This window comes from Schistocerca serialis, chromosome 2 (genome assembly GCF_023864345.2).
Source record: "Schistocerca serialis cubense isolate TAMUIC-IGC-003099 chromosome 2, iqSchSeri2.2, whole genome shotgun sequence".
Taxonomy (NCBI): Eukaryota; Metazoa; Arthropoda; class Insecta; order Orthoptera; family Acrididae; genus Schistocerca; species Schistocerca serialis.
The window spans coordinates 445,477,641-445,489,678 of NC_064639.1; the positions used below are offsets into that span (position 1 = coordinate 445,477,641).

Genomic DNA, 12,038 nt, shown 5'->3' on the forward strand with positions numbered 1-12,038 from the left:
ACAGGACTACATCCAGCATCTCTACGATCGTCTCCATGGGAGAATAGCAGCCTGCATTGCTGCGAAAGGTGGATATACACTGTACTAGTGCCGACATTGTGCATGGTCTGTTGCCTGTGTCTATGTGCCTGTGGTTCTGTCAGTGTGATCATGTGATGTATCTGACCCCAGGAATGTGTCAATAAAGTTTCCCCTTCCTGGGACAATGAATTCACGGTGTTCTTATTTCAATTTCCAGGAGTGTATTACAACAATTTGCCCCACGTGCAAACATTCTGTTCCCGTTGAAGACACTTCTATATGAGGTCTGTACCACCTGTCGCAGCACGTAACGAGGGATACCTCTTACAGCGCTTTTACACAACAGCTCAACCGGTACGGCTGTTGTGCAACATTATGGCCAGGTGATGCCCCTAACATAGGTGAAATGTGCAAAACAAAGAAATAGTTCCAACTCATCTGTTTTAACGTCCTTTGTTGTTCCCTCATGTGTGACAGGTTTCGAGCACTGCGCGTATTTTCAAGCACATGTTTAGAATAGTGGTGGATATATATCGCAGAGGTATATTACGGGTAAATCCATAATGAACGTTGCAACCAAATGACAGGTATAGGGTCATAGGTGATGTAGCAATCCTGTGTGAAAAACAGCATGATATGGCACAGTCTGTCCATACAATATTGTAACTACATAATTTAAGTTATCACCTAACTATCTATGCCCTGGTTGGTCAATTCCTACTTGAATGTCCGTGTTCATGGCTATGCTATAGTAGGCTAGCATCAGTACGATGGCAGCTCATGAGATTTCCTAATAAAATGAAATACAACACAAGTAATCTGTCAAAGGCCTTATCACGCTTTTTTGTATTATAAAGGTCTCACTGTTTCGAATTTGCTATCTAGAAATTGAGTATTTCCTCTCCTACAAAAAATTATTATTACTGTTATTGGCGCCTTGTATGTAAGTCTTTCGTAAAATATGAATCGTGATGTTTGTGCCCTACAACTGTACAAATAGTATATTTTCTGTGAAATAGCATGACTACAGTAATCTGTAGGACGACAGTTATCCATGCACCATCAAATCATTGCAGCAGAATTGTTTGGTTTCATATACTTTTGCTCATAAATTACATGTAAATAGTTATTTTTAAATAACTGTACATTAAAGTTTTCAAAATAAACTGAGCTCAAATAACTGTTATCTCGGTATGATTCGACAGGCAAAAAACAAAACGAGGAGGTTAACAAAATTCATGTCCATAAGGTATTCAAGAGTATATTAATTTCATATTTCTTACAGAGACGTAATCACAATACACGGTACAATTAAAAAAATAGAGGCTCACAGTAGAATCATTATCTCTTTAATAATGCTTGTTAAGAAAGGGTAAGCTACAACACTTAAAAAATTAGCAGGTTTGTACAACATCTATGTCTCTGAGGACTACAATATCAATATAGCAAATCATACATAATAGTGTACTGAAACTGCTGCTCTTGGAATTTTCATTTAAGCAACTTCCATCTCGTACCAAATCGTTAAATGTGGTCATTAGTGGCACATAGAAGGTATTTAAGGCAACAGCTTGTGCCAAAAGGTCATGTAGGGTTCGTACAAGTTAGTTTTGAGGCTAAGAGGTCCATTTATCTCCAGATAGTAAGGTGAAGATTCATCGTACTCCTTCCACGTCTCTGTCAGTATGGAGGTCTGTTCCGGCGTCGGATTGCTGAAACAGTAACAATCATATGAGTTGGTCACAAGGTCGTGTTTAATTCACAACACTCTAATGGAGCCATCACATACATCTACATCATTTCCAGTATGAAAAGTATGACAACTCATGGATGAGTAAATTATATGGACGTGTTGTCATAGAATTATCTTATCAGACGTTTCATTTTCTTTATAACAACAGTATACTAAAAAAATCTGAACCTTTAGCAAGAAGATCACTTACTCATATTTAGCGAAGTTAGTCCACATTGTTGTCATCTGAGCTTGGATTACACCTTCATCCGAATCAGGATCCAGATTTGTTGCATGCATGTATTTCACATCATCGTTGTGAGCTGCACCTGAAAGTAAATGAAAGGCATGTAAACAAATATAGTGCAGGTTTGGTACAGAAGCATACTCATTATGAATTCTTATAGTCGAGTATAAGAGTTATATTGTTCTCAGCTACGCAAAAGAAACAACATTTATGAAGTACTTGTATTTATAAGTAATAACTTTTTAATTTCTTATGGTTCATTAATGAATACCGTGAAGACTGCAACACCGAGAAGGTCTCATGTGACTGAAATAAACTCTATGCCACATAATAAGCACATGAAAATATATAATTTTAAGTTAAGACTAAAGAGTCCCAACTATGAAAATTCGGTGCAGTGGGAAGTCTCCGTGTACTGCAAGCAGAGATTCAAATCGTCATGGTATGGATTTAGAGAAGGCCTGAAAACCTGAAAATGCTTCTGGGGATCTTCTTCCATTCACTTTGTTTGCAAAACTACGTAGAATCAGTAAGTCGCCAGTCGACTGTGACAAACATGATGTCGACCAGCTGCGTTACTATCGTGTTCGACAGCCTACCTGTCAGGCGAACTTGCAGGACGGAGAAGTAGTGACCGGCACACATTATTCTCTGAAAAAGGAGTACACAATTCTGGCTACATACACCGTTGCGTTAAGGATGGTCACTAAGTATCCTGTGCTCCAAATCCTTGCTAATGAAATGGATCCTGTTTACTCTCGATACGTATGGGTCACATCACATGTGTATGTGATGTTCAGCTGAAGTTATGTTTGCATATAATAGTGTCGTTTCTGAATGATGCATCAAATAGCGACACGACAAACTTTGTTATATGAAATTGTTAATGTTCTGCCACTTTAATGATCGTATGCAACAGTATTTCATCTGTTGGACATTCGTATTAATAAGTTTATGGTCCTTTTATGTGCACATGTATGCTTGTTATTAATTTATTGTCGTATATATTCACTAGTTGCCTGATAAACGGTGCGATGTAGCGTACTGTGGTGAGCGTCACTTATGGTGCGTTGGGTGCAGCACATTTCTACATTTGCATCTACATCCATACTCCGCAAGCCACCTGACGGTGTGTGGCGGAGGGTAAATTGAATACCTCTATCGGTTGTCCCTTCTATTCTAGTCTCGTATTGTTCGTGGAAAGAAAGAGTGTCAGTATGCCTCTGTGTGGGCTCTAATCTCTCTGATTTTATCCTCATGGTCGCTTCGCGAGATATACGTAGGACGGAGCAATATATTGCTTGACTCCTCGATGAAGGTATGTTCTCGCAACTTCAACAAAAGCCCGTACCGAGATATTGAGCGTCTCTCTTGCAGAGTCTTCCACTGGAGTTCATCTATCATATCCGTAACGCTTTTGCGATTACTAAATGATCCTGTAACGAAGCGCGCTGCTCTCCGTTGGACCTTCTCTATCTCTTCTATCAACCCTATCTGGTACGAATTCCATACCGGTGAGCAGTATTCAAGCAGTGGGCGAACAAGTGTACTGTAACCTACTTCCTTTGTTTTCGGACTGGTTCAAATGGCTCTGAGCAATATGGGACTTAAAATCTGTGGTCATCAGTCCCCTAGAACTTAGAACTACTTAAACCTGACTAACCTAAGGACATCACACACATCCATGCCCGAGGCAGGATTCGAACCTGCGACCGTGGCGGTCACGCGGTTCCAGACTGAAGCGCCTAGAACCGTACGGCCACACCGACCGGCTTGTTTTCGGACTGTATTTCGTTAGGATTCCTCCAATGTATCTCAGTCTGGCATCTGCTTTACCGATGATTAATTTTATATGGTCATTTCATTTTAAAATACTCCTAATGCCTAGTCCTCGATAGTTTTGGAATTAACTGCTTCCAGTTGCTGACCTGCTATACTGTAGCTAAATGATAAAGGATCTTTCTTTCTATGTATTCGCAGCACATTACACTTGTCTACATTGATATTCAATTGCCGTTACCTACACCATGCGTCAATTCGCTGCAGATCCTCCTCCATTTCAGAACAATTTTCCTTCGTTACAACTTCTCGATATACTGCAGCATCACCCGCAAAAAGCCTCAGTGAACTTCCGATGTTAGCCACAAGGTCATTTATATATATTGTGAATAGCAACGGTCCTACGACACTCCCCTGCGGCACACCTGAAATCATTCTTACTTCGGAAGACTTCTCTCCATTGAGAATGACGTGCTGTGTTCTGTTACCTAGGAAATCCTCAGTCCAATCACACAATTGGTCTGATAGTCCATATGCTCTTACTTTGTCCATTAAAAGACTGTGGGGAACTGTATCAAACGCCTTGCGGAAGTCAAGAAACACGGCATCTACCTGGGAACCCGTGTCTATGGCTCTCTGAGTCTCGTGGACCAATAGCGCGAGCTGGGTTTCACACTATAGTCTTTTTCGAAACCCATACTGATTCCTACAGAGTAGATTTCTAGTCTCCAGAAAAGTCATTACACTCGAACATAATACGTGTTCCAAAATTCTACAACTGATCGACGTTAGAGATATAGGTCTTTAGTTCTGCACATCTGGTCGACGTCCCTTCTTGAAAACGGGGATGACCTGTCCCCTTTTCCAATCTTTTGGAACCCTACGCTCTTCTAGAGAAGAAAGGGGGCAAGTTCCTCGCGTACTCTGTGTAAAAGTGAACTGGTATCCCATCAGGTCCAGCGGTCTTTCCTCGTTTGGGCGATTTTAATTGTTTTTCTATCTCTCTGTCATCTATTTAGATATCTACCATTTTGTCATTTGTGCAACAATCTATAGAAGGAACTACAGTGCAGTCTTCCTCTGTGAAACAGATTTGGAAAAAGACATTTAGTATTTAGGCCTTTAGTCTGTCATCCTCTATTTCAGTACCATTTTGGTCACAGAGTGTGTGGACATTTTCTTTTATCCACCTACCGCTTGAACGTCAGGCCAAAATTTCTTAGGGTTTTCTGCCAAGTCAGTACATAGAACATTACTTTCGAATTCGTTGAACGCCTCTCGCATTTGACGACCACGCGCCCAGTATTACAGAAGTAGTGCCGGAGGACATACAGTGCCATATTTAATTTTACTTTTGTTCGAAACAGGCTTATGTCTGTTAAAGTTATTTTATTGGTCTTGACGCAGCCGCTGGGATAAGACATTTTTCATTGATTAGTGTTTATGTAAGGAATATGTTATCGCTTGCGTAATTTTGAAGTTTATGTGTAGATTGTATCACTGGTCTAGATGTTATTTTGGTCATTTTTAGGAGTTCTGAAGAAGGCTGTATTATTATAGACGAAACAATGGTCAAGGTTTAAAATAAACATAATTTAGTGCAACTGGGGGGTGTTTTCCATTCGAGACAATTTCGTAATGGTTGTTGTTGTCGTTGCCATGATGAAAATAAGGTTTCCATTTCCCCGTCACATAATCAATGTATTATTATGGGGCTTTGTAGCCATACACTTACACCACTTCGTCCTTCATTCACGCTTCTCTGACTGCACTCGAAACGTCATCGTCACCTAATCACTGTGTCATATGAGATATACTATAGCCCTACACTAAGAACAACTCCCTACGAACTGCTGCGGAGTTGTTGCCTTACAGATGAAGAAAAGGAATTACCGTACAATACCGCACTTCATCAACTGGCTGCGATTTTTTGTTTTGGCTCCTCTGCTGGCTGCTGCGAGGCTGTGCGCGGGGATTTTAATATGTTCCAGGACTGCAGGTATACAGGATGTACATGATTAGTATTCCAGCTTCAAAACGCTGTAGAAAGGGCACCATATCGCAGAATGACTTCAAATTTGAATAATATGTTCTTGATGCACTGAGAAAAGTTACAGGACAAAAAAAATTACCAACAGTGGCTTTGTAAGCGTCTTAACACATGGCAGATAAAATGCAATACGACGGCTATGGTTTGAGTTGCACGTTGTGCCGTCTGTACTATTCAATGAGCATCACTACAAGCACGGTATTAAACGATTGCCTCACTGATAGTTAGATAAACCCACCCACCAAGGCAAGTTCGTACCACATTCAATAGAAAAAAAAATCATTTTTAACTGTCCTGAAGCCAAAAACCAGTTACAAAGCAAAGTGAATGATTTTCATTGTCCTGGGACCAAAAACCGCTTACAAAGCAACAATGCAATCAATTTTTAATTTCACATCAGTGGCGCAAGACATGTTCAATGCGCAATCCACCGTTTTCTCTTACAAGTTGAAATTGAGAAACAGCATGATCTACAATGGACCGGAGGGTCTCGGGACTCTCGTTCAGAATGCGTTGCGCAATGCGAGCCTTAAGTTCGGCTACGTTCGTTATTGGATCACTGAACATATCTTTCATATAACCCCGCAACCAGAAGTCACATGGATTAAGATCAGTTGATCTCGACGGCCAGGCTGTAGGGAAATGACGGCTGATAATTTTAGCATTTGCGAAATGCCTGCTGCTTCACTGGCTGTGTAGTGCCCGGACGATCGCCATCTTGCATACAAACAATCCAACCCTAACATCCATCCAGTTGAAGGGTTGGAATGAAGTGTGTACAAAACAGTTTCACAGCGTTTTACCTCTGACGGTACGCGTAAGGGGACCCGCAGGACTCATCTCCTTGAGAAAAAAAAGGCCCTGCGATAAACGATGCCGTCAAAACGCAAAACACAGTCCCCTCTGCAGAAGAAATGGTATCGGTTGATGTGCGTACGAATTTTCCGCTGCCCATATTCTGCAGTTCTGCTTATTGATAGGATCTTGGAGATGGAAATGGACTTAGTCTGTTTACAGAATGTTTCATTGGTATTCATTGTACACTTTCATGCGAGAAAGAAATTCCAGAGCGAACGTTTGTCTCACTGGCAGGAAAGGAGGAAATAACTCCTGAACATAGGTGATTTTGTATGGATGACAATACGGGATATTTCGCAGTATTTTATGCTTGCAGATAATTCCGAAGTTCAGGTGATTCCTCTTTCACTGCATGTTTGCTCACCACCTCTCGACCCCTCCCACAGTGCTGTGGCCACATCTACGACAGACGTCGGATCAGCTGCTTTCCTCCCTCTGGCTCATTGCACTTAAAAAAAAAAACCTATCTTTTCGAATTTTTCTCCAGACCCTTAGTAGACGTCAGACTGGTGCCTTCTTTAATACCCTTGAGTGTCCGGAACTTCAGCAGGACTAGTGCACAATCGCCGTTCTTGGATAAGAACTTTACGAGCAGCTCGCGATTATTCATGGAGACGGTCATGTCACTCATTTCGGACGCAAAGTGAGGGGCAGACGGATGTGACGCGTCTATTTGTGTGCATATTCTGACGCTTACAGTGTCATCTATTCATCAAATTTTCGTTTTTTTTTTTTTTTTTTTTTTTTTTTTTTTTTTTTTTTTTTTTTTTGCTTCCATTACGTTCCCCTCTGCATCAATACGAGTAATATGCTGTTCGAATTTATTTTACTTCATTCTGGAATGTGGTTCTCTTTTACAGCGTTTTGAAACTGGAACTTTAATTATTAACACCCCGTATTCCTGAAAAAAAACACAAAATTCATTACATAATTTTATTTTTTTGATGTTGTAGTCAAAAGTTTATGAGTACACCTCGTAGTTCAAAGTGGGACTTGCCGGAAGCTCGATTACTCATGTGTTGCATACATAGATGTCTGCGAGTTTTTGACTACATAAATCGACAGAACTGCATGTATGTCAGCCGACCAGATTGGGAGAGATTCCATTGAGTTCTCCACGGAGACACCAGTACACCAATTGCAGCATAAGAGGGTGTGTCGGGGTGCCAAATATGTAATATCCATTACGGCAGTGCAGACCATATCTACATTCACAACTACACTCGGCAAACCACTAGGAAGTTCATGTCGGAGTGTACTTCCCATTGAACAACATACTGGTTTTCTTCCTGTTCAGTTCGCGCTGGACCGCGGGAATAATGACTGTTTAAATGTACATGTGCATGCTGTTATTAATCTACTCTTGCCTTCATCTTCCGCTGTGGCCGAGCGGTTCTAGGCGCTTCAGTCCGGAACCGCGCTGCTGCTACGGTCGCAGGTTTGAATCCTGCCTCGGGCATAGATGTATGTGATGTTCTTAGGTTAGTTAGGTTTAACTAGTTCTAAGTCTAGAGGACTGATGACCTCAGATGTTGAGTCCCATAGTTCTTTGAGCCATTTGAACCATTTTTTACTCTTGCCTTCGCATCCCCTATCGGAGTGACATGCAAGAGAATGCAGTATATTTCATCATTACTCACGTATTGTTGAACTAAACTCCTTAGGAACAGATTTCGGAAGGCCTAACGATAGCGAACTACCGCCGTGTCATTCTTAGCCGACAGGAATCACTGGAAGTGGATGTGCACGGGAATATTGTCAGCACACCGCTCTTCTGGCCGTTGTCAGTTTTCGTGACCAAAGCCGTTACTTCTCAGTCAAGCAGCTCTTAAATTGACATCACAAGGGCAGAGTGCACCCCGCTTTGCAACAGCGATCGACAGACCCGCGGAGTCACCCTTTCAAGTGCTAGCCATGCCCGACAGCGCGTAACTTCGGTGACAGGACGGGAACCTATGTTATCACTGCGAGAAGGCCGTTGTCACGTGCACTCACGTATTACTGGTTCTTCGAATTTCCTGTATAGTTGACGTCTTTCTTCAGGCACATGTCAATTTTAATTTCTCAGCTTTCCAACGACATACTCCCAAGGGTCCGAACAAACCTGTGACTACTTGTTCCGCTCGTACTTGAGCGGTCCTCTAGGAGAGTTTAAACGACTGTATTGTAAGAAATTTTCTTTGAAGAATAATTGCATTTCTCCAGTAACCTACCGATAAAATCTGCCACTTGCACTGCCAAAGACTGAGCGCATGTTGTCATTCGATTCCCTGAACGCTTAGTCTAATGCCAATTACGACTCATTGATATTTTAGTAATAGGATATTACATTTCTGCGTTTTTTGAAGCGCACAATTTTTATTTCCTTACATTGGAAGCAAGTAACCGTCTTTGTATCGTTCTGAAATCTTGTGACTGAATTTTATGCAGCTTTTTCAGACAGCACTTCATTATAGATAACTGCATCGTCTGCGGAAAGTCTGAAGTAATTGGTAAGATTGTGTGGCAGATGGTTAATATGCATTTCAAATAGGTAAACCATTCATATAATTATAGTTGGTGGTGACTTCAATTTACCCTTGATATCTTGACGAAAATACAAGTTTATAAAGTCGGTGGTAGGAATGAAACGTTATCCGAAAACGTAATGAATGTCTTCTCAGAAAATTATTTTATACGATAAGTTCAGGAGCTCACTCGAAGAGTACATGATTGCGAAAACGTACTTGACTTCTTTGCAACAAATAATTCTGAGCAAAGTGGGGGCATCATGAGGTGTAGAGGGATTAGTGACACCAAGGGTGCTGTAGCAAGACTAAACACCGTTACATCAAAGCCCAAATAATCGCAAAACACTTCTGCTTAAAACATCAGCTAAACATTTGCTTGATACCTTTCTAAGAGGCAGGCTCCACAATTTTCAGGCCGACTATGTAAAGTATAGACCAAACGTCATTTAAATTCAAAGAAATAGTATCGACGACAACTAAGAGATATATAACAAACTAATACAGATGGTGCTGACCCACCATAGTACACAAAACAGCTCAGAATACAGGTGCAGAGAGAACGAAACAAGCACGCCAAATTCAAAAGGACGCAAAACCCCGAAGACATGCGGTCTTATACAGAATCTCGTGACTTAGCGCGAACTTCAGTGCGAGATGTTTTTACTAGTTTCCACAAGGAACCTCTGTCTCGAAACCTGGCAGAAAATCTGAAGAGATTCTCGTCATATGTAAAATAACCCATTTGGAAAACGCAATCAATACCTTCATTGTCCGATTACAATGGTGATGTTATCGACGCAATCAGTGACACTAAGGCAGAGATATTAAACACAGATTTCCTTAATTCCTTCACCAAAGAAGACGATGCACATTTTCCTGATTTCCAACCAAGAACAACTGCCAGCATGAGCACTTAGAAGCAGATATCTTCGGCGTAGAGAAACAGCTTAAACCACTTGATAAAGGCAAGTCCTCCGGTCCAGACTGTATACCCGCCAGGTTCCTTTCGGTGTATTTTGATATAATAGCTCCACATTTAGCAATCATATACAACTGCTCACTCAACGAAAAATCCGTAGCTACAGAGTCACAACAATATTTAAGAAAAGAAACAAAAATAATTAATTACGAATTAAGGACTCCTATAGCTGAAGTAGATTTGCAGTAGGATTTGAAACTCATACTGTGGTCGAACATTGTGGGTTACCTCGAAGAAAGCGATTTACTGACGAACAGTCAACACGGAATCAGAAAATATCGTTTTCGTGAAACACAACCAGCTCTTTATTCTCACGAAGTAATGAGTGCTATCAACAGGGGTTGTGATATTGATTCCCTACTTTTAGATTTACGGAAACCTTTTTAGACATCGTTTCTGACAAGCGACTTCTAATCAAATTGCTTTTCTGTGGAATATAGTCTCATTTTTGCCACCGGGTTCGTGATTTATTGTCAGGAAGTTGAAAGGTTGTGGTAACTGTCGGAATGTCATCGAGTAAAACAGGTCTTGCGGTAGCGTTCGCGCTTCCCGCGCTCGGGGTCGCGGGTTTGATTCCCGGCGGGGTCAGGGATTTTCCCAGCCTCGAGATGACTGTGTGTTGTTGTGTCGTCTTCATCATCATCATTCATCCCCATTACGGTCGGAGGAAGGCAATGGCAAACCTCTTCCGCTAGGACATTGCCTAGTCGGCGGTGCTGGTCTCTCGAATCGTCCCCCTACGCTCCTCGGAGTATGGGACCTCATAATCATCATCATCATCATCAATATCTGGCGTTCCCCTGGTAAGTGATATAGGCCCTTTTCTGTTCATAATCTACATACACGATATAGCACGGAAATGAAATACTCTATTTATTCAACGAAAGAACGTCAAGTGTATGTTCTGAAGTGATGTCAGCACAGATGGAAAAGATTTTCAAAATGTGAACTAGGAGGAAGACCGGAAAGTCTGCGAGTTCGATCTTTCTGTCCTCTATAGATCTGATCTGTTAATAAAACAACGCTTCTCCAGGAGCTAAGCAATGTATTTACTCGGATACTTCGGTACATACAATGTGTTATATCTATGTTACTGCTGATAGATTGCATCTCTGACACTTTTCGCAGATGATGCAGTTGCTTGGAGAGGTTGGGAAATGCAGAGAGGCGTTCCACTGGTTAGGGTTTGGTACGAAATCTGAGCAGCCATCTTACATTTTTTGCAGATGATGCTGTCATTGCCGTTTTATAAACTTATCAGATGATCAAATCAAATTACAAAGCTATTTACACAAGATATCTGTATGATGCGGAAAGTGGCAGTTGACTATAAAAAATGAAAAGTGTGGAGTCATCCACTGGAGTTTAAAAGGAATCCGCTAAATTTGGGTTACAGATGAAACCACACAAATCTAAAGATTGCAATTAAACTAAATACTTAGTGATTACAATTACGAATATATAAACCGGAACGATCGTATAGATAATGTTGTGTGGAAGCAAACCAAACGTCGTGATTTACCGACAGAACACACAAAAAGTTTAACAAGTTTACTATACAGACTATGCCGTTTTGGCGCATTGCTGTGGCATCCACATCAGGTAGGATTGACGGAGGACACTGAGAAAGTTCAAAGAAGGGCAGCTCTCTTTGTATTATCGCGATATATGGGATAGAGTGACATGGATATGATACGCGAATAGAGGTGGCATTCATTAAAGCAAAGACGATAACAATAAAATAATAGACATCAAAGTTTTCACGGAACAATTAAAGGCTTCGTTTTTCCCACGCGCTCTTTGAGAGTGGAATAGTAGAGAAATAGCATTAAGGTCGATCGGTGGACCCTCTGCCAGGCACT

The 12,038-nt window shown here is 41.2% G+C and overlaps 1 protein-coding gene across 1 annotated transcript in view; it reads right to left on the reverse strand.

The window, feature by feature from the left end:
* Nucleotides 1-1,579: 1,579 nt before the first annotated feature.
* Nucleotides 1,580-12,038, reverse strand: part of LOC126456059 (esterase FE4-like) — a 78,900-nt gene continuing 68,441 nt past the window's right edge. Inside the window, exons 10-11 of the mRNA XM_050091814.1 lie at nt 1,965-2,082; nt 1,580-1,733 (exon numbers count right to left, since the gene is read on the reverse strand). Coding sequence (XP_049947771.1) covers nt 1,580-1,733; nt 1,965-2,082 — 272 coding nt within the window. The remainder of the gene's footprint in view (nt 1,734-1,964; nt 2,083-12,038) is intronic.